Source organism: Elephas maximus, chromosome 10 (assembly GCF_024166365.1).
Source record: "Elephas maximus indicus isolate mEleMax1 chromosome 10, mEleMax1 primary haplotype, whole genome shotgun sequence".
Lineage (NCBI taxonomy): Eukaryota > Metazoa > Chordata > Mammalia > Proboscidea > Elephantidae > Elephas > Elephas maximus.
In genome coordinates, this window is record NC_064828.1 from 25,566,081 (window position 1) to 25,583,715 (window position 17,635).

Below are 17,635 nucleotides of genomic sequence, written 5' to 3' on the forward strand. Positions count from 1 at the left end.
AGCAAAAACCTAACTTGTCACTGAGTCGATTCTGACTCATAGCAACACTGTAGCAAATATTACATATATATATATAGTTAGAGATTGCATAATCATGTATAAAAAACATATAAGCTTATTTAATACAAATATTTAACTAAAAACATACATTGCATTTATCATTGTAAACAAATGAGCTAAAAATAATAATGGTCACAAGAATAAGGTAAAATCTACATTTATCCACCTCCTTCTGTCCACTCAATTCAACGAATCTACGCTGTGAAAGACTGCTGGAAAGGGAGCCTGGACCTTATGTACCTGCCCTTCAGTTTATGCATTGCTGATTTCACCTCTTTGTTTCTCAATGTGTAAATAATGGGATTTAATACAGGTGTAAAAACTGTAGAGAACACAGAAAGGACCTTATCCACTGGGAAATTGCTGAAAGGCCAGGCATAGATGAAGATGCAGGGCCCAAAGAAGAGGGTCACCACAGTGATGTGGGCTGTCAGGGTGCTGTGGGCCTTGGCCATGCCTGTTGAAGATCGACGTTGCACAGTGACCAGGATGACCATGTAGGAGATGAGCAAGAGTAAGAATGAAGTCAGCCCCATTAGACCGCTGTTCAAAAGCATCAAAACTTCAGGAACATAAGTATCTGTACAGGCAAGTTTGATGACCAGAGTAAGGTCACAGTAATAACTGTCCACTATATTTGGGCCACAGAAAGGTAAGTTTACAGTGAAAACCAACTGGCTCAGAGAGTGCATAACCCCAATGACCCGAGATCCTACAACTAGGCCTGTACATTTGCACAAGTTCATGATGGTTGCATAATGGAGGGGTTTGCATATAGCTACATACCTGTCATATGCCATGGCTACAAGGAGCATCATTTCCCTACCGGCAAAGACATGCAGCAAGAATATCTGGGCCATGCAGCCCTCAAAGGAAGTGGTCTTGTGTTCATGGAGGAAATCATGGATCATTTTGGGAGTTGCATAAGTGGCCAGAAACACATCAAGAATGGAAAGGTTACTGAGCATGATATACATGGGTGTGTGCAGGGTAGGTTGAGAAATTACTGTGAGGACAATGAGGAGATTTCCCAGCACAACGGCAATGTACAAGAAGTTAAAAAACACCAAGTAGTAATATTGGAGCTCTCGGGAACTGGAGAGACCCAGCAACACGAACTCAGCCACCCTAGAATAATTTCCCTGGTCCATGGTCTCAAGGTACAAGAGAAGTACCTAAAAGAGATACATTGGTTATTATCAAGAGTGAGAAAAGTAAGCCACAACTTTAAAGGATTTTTCTTAACATTAATTTAAAATGCTCTAGATTCATTCTTATTCATAAATGTTTTCTCTGTAATTTTGACAAATGTATTTATCTCTCAATGATCTGTACTAATGAAGGATGTCTGCAAAATGCAAATATCATAAATAAACCAACAACTACATTTTATAAAGTTGTGAGTTCAATCTAAGCTCCTGGAACGCTAAAGAAATAATAGCTCTACTACATTGCAAAGGCCCCAATCAAAAGGGGATGCTAAGGGATCCAGATTTTATACTACCGTCCTTGCTCTACTTCATTATCAACTCACAATTATCTGCAAGCAGTTTTAATTCTTAGAGAATTCCCAAGAGGCCACATCTAGAAGGAAAAAGCCTACCTTTTTACCTGATTTTTGTTGTTGTTGTTAACTATGGTTTACTATCCTCTTGTCTTTTTCTACTACTTAACTCCCACAACTACATCATTAAAACTATTTAATCTCTGAAGTTATGATAGCTGACTTGGTTTAAAGAAAAGTCCCTTTCTGTTAACGTTGAGCTATGTGAGAATAGGTAACCAGAAGTGGCTAATATGTTGGTAAAGAGTATCAGCAGATGAAGTCATAATAGTCACAAAAAGCAAAAATCTGCTTTAGTTAAAATTGTTGAAAAGTAGAACATTTGAAGGTCAGTGGTAACATTCTAATGATTACTGAAGAAACCTTCCTGGATGTAGAATGTGTAGGCTTTAACTAGGATTTTTCTGACATACTAAGATAAGCTATATTCTTTGAAAAATATCCAGCAACACAATTCTTTCTCCTTAATCAAAAATTGAAATAATAAGCAATTTGTCAATACATTGTAAAATAATCCATTCTGCCTATGTTTTCTCTGCAGCTTCATTGGAATGGTGCAAAAAACTTCCAAGGAGATAGGCTGTGATTCGAACTTTCTTAAAAAATGAGTTTAGAAGTTCAAGAATCTCTTAGCTGAAGGAAGGCAGGGTGTTTTTGTTGCTGTTGTTTGATATAATTAGAAGTGATGTGTCAGTCTCTATAAAAAATTGTGGAAAAAAGATGGTGTCAGTGGACAAAACTGTTTCATCTGAAAGTGGTTTTACATAAAATTAGTAAGCATCAAACTTTACAACAATCTGATTGTAGGAAGACAAGGAAATATAAGGAAATTAAGACTCAGAGAGGTTATCTAATATATTCAAGATTATACAACCAAAGCAAGTAAAAAATCAAGAACTTCATCCCATGCCTTCAGGACTCTTTTCGTTACTCTCAATAGGAGTGTCTCTAATGGAAGGTAAAAGTAAGAACATACAGTGAAAGTAACTATACAGACTCAAAAATGAGAGAATTAGTTTAGGGAGTTGATGTAAAACCCCTTTAAATATGAGTAAATGACTCGTAATTGACTTTCATAATAAGGGTCATCTCTATTTAAAAAGGTAGGAGGTAATATATATATATATATTTTTTTCCCAAATGGCTAATACATTTTACTTAAAAGATACATTTTAGTTTGTAATTTATTGGGTAGAAAAACTTTACTCCCTGTCATGGATTGAATTGTGTCCCCCAAAAATACATGTATCAATTTGTCTAGACCATGACTCCCAGTGTTATGTGATTGTCCATCATTTTGTCATCTGATGTGGTTTTCTATGTCTTGTAAATTCTACCTCTATGATGTTAATGAGGTGGGATAAGTGGCAGTTATGTTAATAACTCAGGGTTCAATCTACAAGATTGGATTGTATCTTGAGGCAATGTCTTCTGAAATATAAAAGAGAGAAGCCAGCAGAGAGATAGAGGGACTTCATACCAATAAGAAAGCAGCACCAGGAACAGAGCATATCCTTTGGACCCAGGGATCCTGCATGGAGAAACTCCTTGTCCAGGGGAAGATTGATGAGAAAGACCTTCCTCCAGAGCCAACAGAGAAAGCTTTCCCTGGAGCTGACACCCTGAATTTGGACTTCTAGCCTACTAGACTGGGAGAAAATAAACTTCTGCTTGTTAAAGCCATCTGCTTGTGGTATTTCTGTTATAACCATACTAGATGACTAAGACACTCCTTCATAATATCTGCTGTGTATGATTTGTTGCTATATTACACTTTACAAAGATTCTTTCAAAATCTCAAGTATAAAAAGAATCAAGGGAATTAATAATGTATGCTGTGACAAAATAACTAAAACTGAGCCACTCCAAAGGATATTTAAATCCATACTTATCACTTAGAGTGAGAGGGAATGCCCTTCCAGGGCATTCTTTCTTGGGGCCAAAAATTGTCATCCAAAAGGAGCAAGCCTCCTGTTCTTGGCCACATCTTATTATTTGGCCAAAGTTAGGACTGTCTTTTAGTGAAAGTAAATGAGAAATTAATAGGGTATGGGAAAGGGAGAAAGAAAAATGTCAGAAATCCTCACGGAGAGTGACTCTGTATTCATTGGCCAAATGATATTTTTGTCTAGGTGCTAGGCTCCACTTGGATTAACTGAGATAAACTGACCTTATTATGCTTTGGCAGAGTCTACTCTCTTTGGTACATCAGAAGGAAAGCGTTTACACCAATTAGTCAATCCAAGTATTACTGAAATTGACTCATAAGCCGTTTTCTATCACACCCAAAGTCAAATTTTATGTATCAGAGGAAGATAGATGTAATTTTTTTGTTAACACAAAAACATTTGAACAAAAGCCTAAGTACAGATATTCCAAGTCATTGCCCCAAGTTTCTCTTTATTTAAAGATCTTATTAACATTTTCCAAAGAGAAAATCTGAAGCGAATTGTTGACACAAAATAAAGAAAACACACCTGATTCAATTATCTGGAGATTTTGTGAAAGTTGAAACAAGTTTTTGCTTCTTTTAAATCAAATGCTCGTCCTACAAAAAAGTGCACCAGATTTATACATATATTTGAGCTAAGATATCATAGCTGTTATAGATCTTGACTTAGGTCTTGTCCTCTTCTTGGCAATCTATTTCACCATTTTGCCATTTCATCATTTCTCTGTTTCATTCAGAACTGGGTATTGAGCTGGAACTATCCAGGATGAATATGTTCCATGGAGAATCCTTGTCATTAGCTGTTTGCTGGGCGAAATGGCTGAAGTCCAGAGAGAAAAACCACTGTCAACTTTTCCTAATTCCCAGAGCTATTCCCCTGTGTCACACTCACTGATAATTATGAGCACTTAATTTCTAACAGATTTGGGGAAACTGTGTACTTCATGAAGAATTTAATTGATTGAATCTTTAGTAATATTCCTCATATTAGTAAAAAAAAAAGATGGAAAAGCTCAGCAGAGAATATCTGATCCCCCACAATGGTAATGTATCATCAGTTGCTCTTTTAATCTTAAATATTAAATATCATTAAGGAGTCATCAAAAGGGAATATATTTGCATTCTTAGAATAAATCTTATTAACGGTGTGATGCAACAATATCATAACTTCGATTTGTTGTGCTAATTTTTTATTTTGAAATGTAGAGAAAATTGTTCATTTATTTCTTTCTGACAAATATTTTGTTTCCTAGTTTTTAGAAAGTGATGAAACTATGAATGAAATACTTAAAGAACAAGAAATTTTCACTCTATTTCTATATGGTCAAATGTTTTCTGATCCACTTTGAAGTGCAAAATTAATTAAAGTATTATAACGACATGTACAAAGACATGGAGGTACAAAACCAAAAAGGAAGAACATGTTTGGAATTTCCCAAGCTGAAAGAACTGAAGTAAAAATTCAAGCCTCCAGTTGCAATATTGATGTATTCTATGGGGCAAATATTAAATGACATAGGAAACATCAAAAGAAGATGGAAGGAATACACAGAGTCACAATACCTGAAAGAATTGGCCAAGGTTGAACCATATGATCAGGAACCAATGGTACTGAAGGAAGAAGTCCAAGCTGCACTGAAGGCACTGGCGAAAACAAGCCTCCAGAAATTTACATAATGCCATAACAAATGCAGTGCTGGAAGTGCTTGCTCATCTACGCCAAGATATTTGGAAGACAGCTACCTGGGCAACTGACTGGAGGAGATCCATATTTCTGCCTGAACCCAAGAAAGGTGATCCAACCAAAAGTGAAAATTATTGAACAACATCATTAATATCACACACAAGTAAAATTTTGCTGAAGATCATTCAAAAGCAGCTTCAGAAGTACATTGACAGGGAACTGTCAGAAATTAAAGCCAGATTCAGAAAAGGACGGGGAACCAGGGATATCATTGCTGATGTCAGACGGGCCCTGGCTGAAAGCAAAGAATACCAGGAATGCTTTACTTTGTCTTCTCAAGCATGCTTTGAAATCTTTTGTTTACCTCTTTTACTTCATTATTTCTTCCATTTACTTTAGCTACTACACCTTCAATTATTTAGTCTGTATGCTGAGGAAATAATTCAAGAAGCTGTGCTATATGAAGATGAACAGGGCATCAGGACTGGAAAAAGACTCATTAACAACCTGTGTTAGAAGATGACACAATCTTGCTTGCTGAAAGTGATGAGGACTTGAAGAACTTAATGATAAAGATCAAAGACTACAATCTTCAGTACGGATTACACCTCAACATAAAGAAAACAAATATCTTCACAACTGGACCAATAAACAGCATCATAATAAATGGAGAAAAGTTTGAAGTTGTCAAGGATTTCATTTTACTTGGATCCACAATTAACATCCATGGAAGCAGCAGTCAAGAAATCAAAAGACTCATTGCATTGGGCAAATCTACTGCAAAAGGCCTCTTTAAAGTGTTAAAAAGCAAAGATGACACCTTAAATCTAAGTTGCAACAGACACAAGCCATGGTGTTTTCAATGTCATATGCATGCAAAAGCTGGATGGTGAATAAGGGGTACCAAAGAAGGATTGATGCCTTTGAATTGTGGTGCTGGCAAAGAACATTGAGTATACCATGGACTGCCAAAAGAAAGAGCAATTCTGTCTTGGAAGGAGTACAATCAGAGTGCTCCTTAGATCCAAAGATGGCGAGACTATGTCTCACATACCTTGGACATGTTGTCTGGAGGCATCAGTACCTGGAGTAGGACATCATGCTTGATAAAGTAGAAGGTCAAAGAAAAAGTGGAAGACACTCAACGAGATGTATTGACCCAGTGGCTGTAACAATGGGCTCAAACATAATGATGTTCGTCAAGATGGCGCAGGATGGGGGAGTGTTTCATTCTGTTGTGCGTGGGGTTGCTATGAGCTGGAGCTAATTTGGTGGCACCTAGCAACAACAGCATAATCGGCTCATTTTCTTTTTTTTAATTCACTACCAATATCTATCTTTTATGTGGTGTATTTTGATCATTTACATTTAATGAAATTATTGATATATTGGGGCTTACATCTGCCTTTTTTGTTTGTTTTCTGTTGTGTCTTCTGATGTATATCCATCTCCTTTTTCTTTCCTTCCTATAGGTTACTTGGATATTTATTAAAATGCCCTTTTGCTTTAAATATAAGGTTCTGAATGTATTTCTTTGGACAACATTTGTAGTGGTTGTTCTAGATGTTACATTATATCTATATAATTTACTACAGCCCACTTGTGTCGTCATTTTTCCCATTCATATGAAACATACAAACCTTACCCCCTTTATGGCCTTTTATCCTCCACCATCAGTAATATAATTGTCTTAAATATTTCCTCTTCATACATTTCAAATCACAGTAGTGCTATAATTTTTCTTCAACCATTAAGAGTGATCTGGACAGCTAAAGAGATGAGAGAAAATCTACTTCCAGGGCCTATCTGAACTGGGGTACACCAAGCCCTGGACCTAACCTTCCAAGCAGCTGGATTTTCCTGGACCGCATATCATTTGAGCCCTCAGCCATGGTGCAGGGTGAGCCAAGGGCTTTCTCTAGCTGGCTTGGGTCCCTGAGTCTAGAGTAAGAAGTCTGTACAGGTACTGAGTCTTCTCAGTCCTCCCCTGGCAGAAAGGGGAGGTTGCGAAAAGGGGAGGTTGTGCTGAGGTGGTCTGCTGGGCAGGCGTGGGGCTGGCTAGGACCTGAAGGCACCCAAGGGGTATTTGTCCTCTTGCGTGGTCTGAGACCAACTCTGCAGCCTTTACAGTAATAGATGGACAGAGTGAGAGAGAAGTGGAGGCACACGGGAAATATGTAAGGAAATAGGAAGAAGCAGAGAGGAAGAATCCTATTATTTTGCTTATCTCTTGCCTGTCTTGCTTGCCTTATCTTTCCCATTTTGTTCCTCAGCCACATTTGGAAATAAAAGTTGTTATGGATTGAACTATGTCCCCAAAAAATATGCGTTGTAAATCCTAACCTCTATGCCTGTGGTTATAATCTTATTTGGGAATGGATTGTCTTTGTTATGTTAATGAGTCAGGGTTAGTGTAGGGTGTATCTTGTGTAAATGTCTTTTGAGATACAAAAGAGATTAAAAGTAAGCTAGAAAGCAAAGATGAGGAAGAGACATACCAAGCCATATGAAGAGTGTCTGTGAGCAGAAGCTCAGAAGAGACAAGGACATGCCTCCAGAGCTGACAGAGACAGAAAGCCTTCCCCTAGAGCCTGCACCCTGAATTCAGACTTCTAGACTCTTAAACTGTGAGAAAATAAATTCATTTGTTAAAGCCACCCACTTGTGGTATTTCTGTTATAGCAACACTAGATAACTAAGGCACAAGCGAAGGCTGAGGGGGAATCTGGGAGCTATGCTAAGCACAAAGAAAACCCAAAATGGGCAAGCTACAGCCTCACTTCTAGCCTCCCATGACAACCCCTATCAAGGGGGGACTGCATGTGTTGTCGATGGGAGGAGGAGTCTCACGAGGAGGAGGAAGGGGAACAGGGCTGTGGCCTTTAGTCATGGGTCACTGAGATCTTGGAGGTGAAGGGTGAACAGAGTGGAAGACAGAGAAAAGAGGTTTTTAGGAGGTCCCTATAGATTAAATTTGCCCCCTTTTCAGATGTATGGCAGGCCCTGGGGAATTCTCCTTGGAGCTTCCCCTGGACTGCTGTGAGTGCTGGCACTTGACACGGTATCTTTACACAAGGGAAGACATGTCCCACTGTTTCTTGGGCTAAGAACCTAAGGTGTGGCTTCAAAAGGGCCTTACCCCAAGAAGGGCATGAGAGGGAAAAAAAGAGGGAGCTTGAAATGACGTCTTCCAAATAGGTCTTTGTAACCACCACGGAGAGGGACTGGTCTTCTTGAAGGTGTCTGAGGTCATCCTCGTGAGTCCTTCAGGGTCAGAAAACCCAGTGAGGACATGCAAAGGGAAAGCTCACCCCTCTTACCTTTTGGACAGCTAAAGAGATGAGAGAAAATCTACTTCATATGCCAATATTATTGCTTTCAATGTTCTTCCTTCCTTCCAGATGTTCCAAGATCCCTTCTTTTATTGTTTCCTTTCTGTTTATTCCTTTATCTATTCTTTTAGGGTCGGTAGGCCGGTGACAAATTATCTTAATTTTTCTTCTTCTTATAATGTTATTATTTCTTCTTCATTCATGAATGATATTTTAGTTGGTTATAGGATTCTGAGTTGACAGTCCTTTTATTTCAGTGCTTGAAATATCTTATGGCACTTCCTTCTGATCAACATGGCTTCTGATGTTAAAGCCACTGTCATTTGAATTGTTTTTTCTCTGTAGGTAAAGTGTTGTTTCTTCCTTCCTTCCTTCCTTCCTTCCTTCTTTCCTTCCTTCCTTCCTTCCTTCCTTCCTCCCTCCCTCCCTCCCTCCCTCCCTTCCTTCCTTCCTTCCTTCCGTCCATCTTTTCTTTCTCTCTGTCTTTCTTTCTTTCTCTCTCTCTCCCTTTCTCCCTCTCTCTCTCTCTTTTTCTTTCTTTCTTTCTATTCCAGGTCCCATCTCAGTTACCTTGTTGCATTTAGCAATCACGTCTCCTTAGGCTTCTCTTGACTGTGACAGTTTCTTGGACTTCTTTGTTTTTGATGATTTTAACAGTGTTGAATCATACTGGTTAGTGATCTTATAAAATTTCTCTCAGTTGAAATTTACCATGTGTTTTTATCATGATTAGTCCAGGCTTATGAATTTTTGGAGGAAGAACACAGGAAGAAAGACGTTATTCTCATCACATCATATGAAGGATACATGTTAACAGCATAATTTATCACTCTTGATATTGATCTTGATTATCTGGCTGAGATAGTGTTTGTCAGTTTTCTCTATTGTAAAGTTAGTCTTTTTCCTCCTTTCCATACTTTTTGGAAGAAAATTACTATGGGGAGCTCACGCTTAAGGAGTTAAGCTCCACCTCCTTAAGAGTGGGGTGTTCTGTTCCTTTACTTTTAGTCTATTTTCTCAGATTATGTAATTTCTATTGCTACATGTTCAATTCACTGTTCTTCTTTACTCCAATTCCTCCCTTCTGCTGTTAAGCCCATTTACTGAATTTATTTATCTTCTTGGTTATTGCTAAAATTTCCATTTTGGTTTTCTTTGTATCTCCTATTTCTTTGCTGAAACTTTCTATTCTTTGCTAAGGATTTTTATTTTTTTCAGTTGTTTCAAGTGTGTTCATAATTGTTCGTTGAATCTTTTTTATGACTATCACTTTAAAATATTTGTCATATACTTCTACCATCTCTATCACCTTGGTGTGGCATCTATGGTCCTTTTTCATTCATGGTGAGATTTCCTGGTGATTTGCATAACTACTCATTTTTTTTCCTCAAATCTAGAGATTTTGAGTATTATAAGAAAGGACTTCATTTAAATCTGTTTTAGCTCAGTTTTTCTTACACCAACCTACAGGAGATTAGGGGAATGCTGCCTTGTTACTGCAAGGTGGATGTAGAAGCCAGGTTTCCCATGTTACATCCACTGATATCCAAGGCGGGGGCTCCTTGGTACTGCTTGATGGCAGATAAAGTTCTGACTCTCCATGAGATCTCCAGTGATACCTCTTTGACTGGGAGTAGTAGGAATGCCTTGTTACCGCTTTATGGCCTCCATTCACCCCATGGGAGTGCAGTTCTGGCTCTTTGTTTGGCCTTCTTTGACCGCATCACAGGATCTGGGAGGCAGAGACTTGGGCCTGGTATGAAGGGGAAGTAGAAGTCTAGGATCTCCCGCTTCCCCTTTGCTAACATGAGTGGGGTTGGTGCCAAGTTTTTTTGTGTGTGTGTGATGTTTGGCTGGAGTACAGTGGTTACTCTGCAAAACTTTTCTGTATTTTAGGCTACCTCTTTCCTGATCCTATGGATACAGAGAGTAGGCCTTCCTTCCTTGCTTGCCTCTTTCTTTTTCTTTCCTTTCCCTTCCCTTCCCCACTACTCCCTCCTCCCACCCCAGTTCTTTCTTTCTCTAGTTCTCCTTGACTTTTCTAAATTTCTGGCTTTTTAATCTCCAAGTCTAGTAAATATAATCAAAAAGAATACCTAGGGTTCTTACCACTAGCTCATTCCTTGAGTCCCTAGCCTGTGTGTCTTCTTCTCCAACTCTTAGAGTATTATTATCATTATTATTTTTTCAAAGAAAATGCCCAAATTTTCAGTGGTAATTAGGAGAAATACACAAGAAGAAAAAATCATTTTCCCAAGAGAAAAAATCAGCTGCTTTTATTTTTTTTCAGTAATATTATCTCTTTTTTATTCACTTTGAATGTTTAATCATTTTTAAGCATATTCACTTCATATCTTTTTCCAATAGATATATTACTTACTTAAGTGAGGAAGGGGAGGTTAGTCTACTGTTTATTCTGTCTTCTGATTCTTGTTTATTGTAAGTACGCTCCCCATATGCTTTGTGAGTTTAATTGTGAACTCAAATTTAACAGGCCTTCTTGTGCCAAAATCCTGTGTGGCTAGTGTTAAGAGTGTGTGGCCCACTACAAAGTTTTTTTTTTTTTTTCCTTATTTTTCAAAATGCTCCAAGAATTTCATTGACCCCTGGAATGAACTATATTTTATGTTCATTTTTTTTCAGATTAAAGTTCTGACTATGCAGAGAGTATAAATTCAAACTCTGAATTTATATATGGAAAATCCTATAAACCCTGGTGGTGTAGTGGTTAAGTGCTATGGCTGCAAACCAAAAAATCGGCAATTCACATCCACCAGGTGCTCTTGGAAACTCTATAGGGAAGTTCTACTCTGTCCTATAGGGTCGCTATGAGTTGAAATTGACTGGAAAACAACAGGTTTGGTTATGATTATAATTTCCAAGAGTAAACAATTTTCCTATCCAAGTTGTTGCTGTTGGTAGGTGCAATCGAGTCGGTTCTGACTCATGGTGATCCTATGCACAACAGAATGAAACACCGCCCAGTCCTGAGCCATCCTTACAATCACTGTTATGCTTGAGCTTGTTCTTGCAGACACCGTGTCAATCCACCTCGTTGAGGGTCTTCCTCTTTTCCACTGACCCTGTACTCTGCCAAGCATGATGTCCTTCTCCAGGGACTCATCCCTCCTGACAACATGTCCAAAGTATGTAAGATGCAGTCTCGCCATCCTTTCTTCTAAGGAACATTCTGGTTGTACTTCTTCCAAGACAGATTTGTTCATTCTTTCGGTAGTCCATGGTATATTCAACATTCTTCACCAACACCACAGTTCAAAGGGGTCAATTCTTCTTCAGTCTTCCTTATTTATTGTCCAGCTTTCACATGCATATGATGCGACTGAAAATATCATGGCTTGGGTCAGGAACACCTTAGTCTTCAAGGTGACATCTTTGCTTATCAACACTTTGAAGCGGTCCTTTGCAGCACATTTACCCAATCTGATGCATCTTTTGATTTCTTGACTGCTGCTTCCATGGCTGTTGATTGTGGATCCAAGTAAAATGAAATCCTTGACAATTTCAAACTTTTCTGCATTTATCATGATGTTGATTGTTGGTCCAGCTGTGAGGACTTTTGTTTGCTTTATGTTGAGGTGCAATCCATACTGAAGGCTGTGGTCTTTGATCTTCATTACTAAGTGCTTCAAGTCCTCTTCACTTTCAGCAAGCAAGACTGTGTCATCTGCATAATGCAGGTTGTTAATGAGTCTTCCCCCACTCCTGATGCCCTGTTCTTCTTCTTATAGTCCAGCTTTTCATATTATTTGCTCAGCATACAGATTGAATAGGTATGGTGAAAGAATACAACCCAGGCGCACACCTTTCCTGACTTTAAACCAATCAGTATCCCCCTTGATCTGTCCGAACAACTGCCTCTGGATCTATGTAAAGTTTCCTCATGAGCACAATTATTTGTTCTGGAATTCCCATTCTTTGCAATGTTATCCAGAATTTGTTATGATCCACACAGTCAAATGCCTTTGCATAGTCAATAAAACACAGGTAAACATCCTTCTGGCTGGTATTCTCTGCTTTCAGCCAGGATCCATCTAACATCATCAATGATATCCCTGGTTCCACATCCTCTTCGGAACACAGCCTGAATTTCTGGCAGTTCCCTGTCTATATACTCCTGCAGCTGTTTTTGAATGATATTCAGCAAAATTTTGCTTGTGTCTGATATTAATGATATTGTTCTATAATTTTCACATTGGGTTGGATCACCTTTCTTGGGCATTGGAATAAATATGGATCTCTTCCAGTCAGTTGGTCAGGAAGCTGTCTTCCATATTTCTTGGCATAGACAAGTGAGCACCTCCAGCGCTGCATCTGTTTGTTGAAACACCTCAATTGATATTCCATCAATTCCTGGACGCTTGTTTTTCGCCAATGCCTTCAGAGCAGCTTGGACTTCTTCCTTCAGTACCATCGTTTCCTGATCATATGCTACCTCTTGAAATGGTTGAACATTGACTAATTCTTTTTGGTATAATGACTCTGTATTCCTTCCATCTTCTTTTGATGCTTCCTGTGTCTTTTAATATTTTCCCCATGGAGTCCTTCACTATTGCAACTCGAGTCTTGAATTTTTTCTTCAGTTCTTTTAGCTTGAGAAACACCGAGTGTGTTCTTCCCTTTTGGTTTTCCATTTCCAGCTCTTTGCACATGTCATTATAATACTTTACTTTTCTTCTCAAGCCGCCCTTTGAAATCTTCTGTTCAGTTCTTTTACTTCATCACTTCTTCCTTTTGCTTTATATTCTAGAGCAAGTTTCAGAGTCTCCTCTGACATCCATCTTGATCTTTTCTTTCTTTCCTGTCTTTTCAATGACCTCTTTCTTCATGGATGATTTCCTTGATGTCATTCCACAACTTGTCTGGTCTTAGGTCACTAGTGTTCAATGTGTCAAATCTATTCTTCAGATGGTCTCAAAATTCAGGTGGGATGTACTCAAGTTCATATTTTGGCTCTCGTGGACTTGCTCTGATTTTCTTCAGTTCAAACTTGAACTTGCATATGAGCAATTGATGATCTGCTTCACAGTCTGCCCCTGGCCTTGTTCCAATTGATGTTATTGAGATTTTCCACTGTCTCTTTCCACAGATGTAGTCAATTTAATTTCTGCATTTTCCATTTGGTGAGGTCCATGTGTATAAAAAAAAAAAAAATAGTCACTGCTTATGTTGGTGAAAGGAGGTATTTGCAATGAGGAATTTGTTGGTCTTGCAAAATTCTATTATTCAATCTCTGGCATTGTTTCTCTCACCAAAGCCATATTTTCCAACTACTGATCCTTCTCCTTTGTTTCTGGGTCCTTTTTCCTAGTCTGTCTTAGTCTGGAAGCTCAGCTTAAACCTGTCCTGCATGGGTTACCCTGCTGGTATCTGAACACCAGTGGCATAGCTTCCAGCATCACAGCAACACGCAAGCCCCCACAGTACGACAAACTGACACTTGGGGGTGAGTCCTATCCATAGACCAGGTCATTTAGAACACAGTTTTGGTCTTTTTCTTGTGCTGACCTGAATACAATTCTAAACCACATCTTCACTGAAGGAATAGGCTCTGAGGATCTCAGGTTCAAGGAATCCAATTCTACTTCATACTCTTGCAGGAACAAAGTTTGTCCCTAATGGCCTATAGCCTTTTGGTTACCTGAAACCACTTCACATCACTCTCTTTCTCCCAAAGCTTCTAATCTTTCAGATGTCATGACATCATATGTTTGTTGTAAAGAATGCTTCCAGAATCGATAGGTATTTTTACTTAAAGTATATCTGAATACCTACATGTGAACATTGTCAGTAATAGAAGTATAATCTTCTTCTAACCCTGAGGTACCTTGTGAGTATCAAATGAGATAATATATAAATATACAATTTGTAAACCGTAGAGTAATCATTAAATCTAAATTTGACTTTATTATCATCTTTTTCACATTCATCATGTGCTACAGACATATATTAGGTTTCTTTTTTTGAAATTCTATGCTTCAGAAAAGAATCAACAGAACCTTGCAGAATGTTGAAGTGATAAGGAACAAAATGAGTTAAACATTGTTTAAGCCTACTTTATATGAAATCTTATTCTAATCTACCATTTACCCCACAGTATTTCAGAAGTATAACTTCACTTTGGGGTATGGTTTTCTCTTTCAAACACTAGAGATCAGAAGATTAAGATTAAGGTGATTGTCTCAAATTAAAATGTGATATCAGTTAAAATGATTACTGGTTTAAAAAAGTGTAAATTAAATACTATTATGAAATTTAAAAAATATTGTTTAAATATGTTATATTACTTTAATATTTTATACATTTTCATATTTATCATGTTGAGTGGAAGAAGCATGAATTTGATAGAGGTATTAACTTTATAGGAAAAGAAAAATATTTTATTATTAGGAATAATTTTAGTCTAATTCAAATAATAAGTAGTTTATAAGCAAAAGGTGGGGTGTCCAATTTTCCTGTTATCTAAGATGGTTACTATTCTGTTATAAAAACAAATGCTATAAAGGCAAAGAAAACATGTCCTATAATATTTCAGACATTACGGTAATTCAGAAAGGACAGTGAAAAATGTAGAATTCTTTAAAAAATCCAAAACAATGACCTGATAGTTTTTGAGAGCTTTGAAAAATATGTGTTCTCACTTGTTCTTTATTGAGTGGTGTCACGAATTGAATTGTGTCCCCCAAAAATGTGTGTCAACTTGGCTAGGCCATGATTCCCATTATTGTGCTGTTGTCCTCCATTTTGCGATCTAATGTAATTATCCTATGCGTTGTATTTCCTAACCTCTATGATGTTGAGGCAGTATTAGAGGCAGCTATGTTAATGAGGCAGAACATATCTATGGGATTAGGTTGTGTCAAGTTAATCTCTTCTAAGATATAAAAGAGACAAATAAGCAGAGAGGAGAGCTAACTACTTCATACAACCAAGAAAGAAGAGATGGAAACAGAGTGCATTCTTGGGACTTGGGATCCCTGCACTGAGAAACTCCTAGACCCAGGGGAAGACTGATGACAAGGGACTTCCACCAGAGCTGACCAAACCAAAACCAAATTCATTGCTGTCGAGTCGATGCCGACTCATGGCGACCCTATAGGACAGAGTAGCTCTGCCCCACAGAGTTTCCAAGGAGTACCTGGTGGATTTGAACTGCCAACCTTTTGGTTAGCAGCCATAGTTCTTAGCCACTAGGCCACCAGGGTTTTCCCAGAAGTAACAGAGAGAAAGCTGTCCCCTAGAGTGGTACCCTGAATTCAGAATTCTAGCCTCCCAAACTGTGAGAGAATAAATTTCTTTTTGTTGAAGCCATCTGCTGGTGGCATTACTGTTAGAGCAGCACTAGAAAACTGAGACAGGTGGTGAAGATTAGATGGCAGGACCTGGAGATCAGTAAATGAATACATAGAGCACAGGCATATATTTAGCAGTGTTTTGAATAAAACCTCCATTTACATAGAACGACATAACCACGTTTGCGTGTGCTTATTGAATCACTAACTTGGAGTGGTAATTCTAAACTTCAATTTAATATGCTGAAACAAAGAGACATTAATTGTGGGCCTAGGTTTTCATATTTATTTGTAAGCTGGTGAAATCTGCAGCATACAAGGTTAAGTACATAAATCTATTTGGTTTCTGAGTTAAGTTAATGAGTTCACCAAACCTATTCACTATTTAGTCCTTAAGTCTGGATATTTTGTAGTGAGAGTTCACATTGCAACAAATAACATTCCTATATAAAAGAAATTACCTCCATCCATTTAATTTCTTAGTTCAAACATAAATAGCTTTAATAGCAAACAATATTAGTGAGTGTCTTTATTATGGTTGTCATTATCACAAGAGAAAGCCAAGGAGCTGTTAGGAACTTATTTGTCGCCTCCTCAGTTTCTGCATTGCTGATATTACCTCCTTATTTCTGAATGTGTAGATCAAGGGGTTTAAGAGAGGCGTGAAAACAGTATAGAATATTGACAGAAACTTATCAGTTGCGAAGTTGCTGAAAGGCCAGGCATAGATGAAGAGGCCGGGCCGAAAGAAGAGGGTCACCACAGTGACATGGGCAGTCAGGGTGGCCCAGGCCTTGGCCATGCCTACTGAGGACCGACGTCGTACAGTCACCATGATAGCTGTGTAGGAGATGATCAAGAGCAGAAAAAAGATCATACCCATTAGACCACTGTCTGAAAGCATCAGTACCTCAAGGGTATATGTATCAGTGCAGGCAAGTTTGATAACTAAGGGAATGTCACAGAAAAAGCTGTCCACTTTATTCGGACCACAGAATGAAAGGTTTACTGTGAAGACCAACTGGCTTAATGAATGCAGGACTCCAAAGAGCCAGGACCCCACGACAAGGCCTGAACACTTGTGTACATTCATGATTGCTGCATAGTGCAGGGGTCGACATATGGCTACATATCTGTCATATGCCATGGCCACAAGGAGCATCATTTCACCACCGGTAAAGGCATGATGAAAGAATATCTGAGCCATGCAGCCCTCAAAGGAGATGGTCTTGTGCTCCTTGAGGAAGTCAACAATCATTTTGGGAGTGGCAAAGGTGGATAGACACAGATCAGTGAAGGAGAGGTTGCTGAGCAGGAAGTACATGGGTGTGTGTAGCGCAGGTTCAGAGAGGATTGTGAGCACAATGAGGAGGTTTCCCAGCACAACGGATGAATAGAAAAATGTGAAAAATGCAAAATAGAAAAGCTGTAGCTCTCGAGGACCTGAAAGACCGTGCAACACAAACTCAGTCCTTCTAGAGTTATTTCCTTGGTCCATGATTTCAAGTTTCTGAGAGAGATCAGAAAATTTCCTGTAAAGTGAAATGGAAATGGAAATAATATCATAGGATTGTGGGAGTAAGAGAGCAAAGCCAAACCTGGCATCAAATCTCACTCTATACACCTGTGTGCTATAAATCCTCATGTTGTTGTGTGTTGTTGAGTAGATTCAGACTCAATGGACCCTGTTGGACAGAATAGAACTGTCCCATAAGGTTTCCTAAGCTATAATCT

The 17,635-nt window shown here is 38.4% G+C and overlaps 2 protein-coding genes across 2 annotated transcripts; both read right to left on the minus strand.

The window, feature by feature from the left end:
- Positions 1–254: 254 nt before the first annotated feature.
- LOC126084448 (olfactory receptor 4K15-like) lies at positions 255–1,211 on the minus strand. Its single transcript, XM_049899035.1, has one exon. It carries the CDS (start codon positions 1,209–1,211, stop codon positions 255–257), a length of 957 nt encoding a protein of 318 aa, XP_049754992.1.
- Positions 1,212–16,472: 15,261 nt separating this feature from the next.
- On the minus strand, positions 16,473–17,399 carry LOC126083800 (olfactory receptor 4K3-like). Its single transcript, XM_049897756.1, has one exon. The coding sequence runs from the start codon at positions 17,397–17,399 to the stop codon at positions 16,473–16,475; it is 927 nt and encodes a 308-aa protein (XP_049753713.1).
- Positions 17,400–17,635: the final 236 nt, after the last annotated feature.

What these genes read in the sequence shown, in the direction of transcription:
- LOC126083800 (XM_049897756.1), bottom strand. Translation starts at nt 17,399, where the DNA reads ATGGACCAAGGAAATAACTCTAGAAGGACTGAGTTTGTGTTGCACGGT.
- LOC126084448 (XM_049899035.1), bottom strand. Translation starts at nt 1,211, where the DNA reads ATGGACCAGGGAAATTATTCTAGGGTGGCTGAGTTCGTGTTGCTGGGT.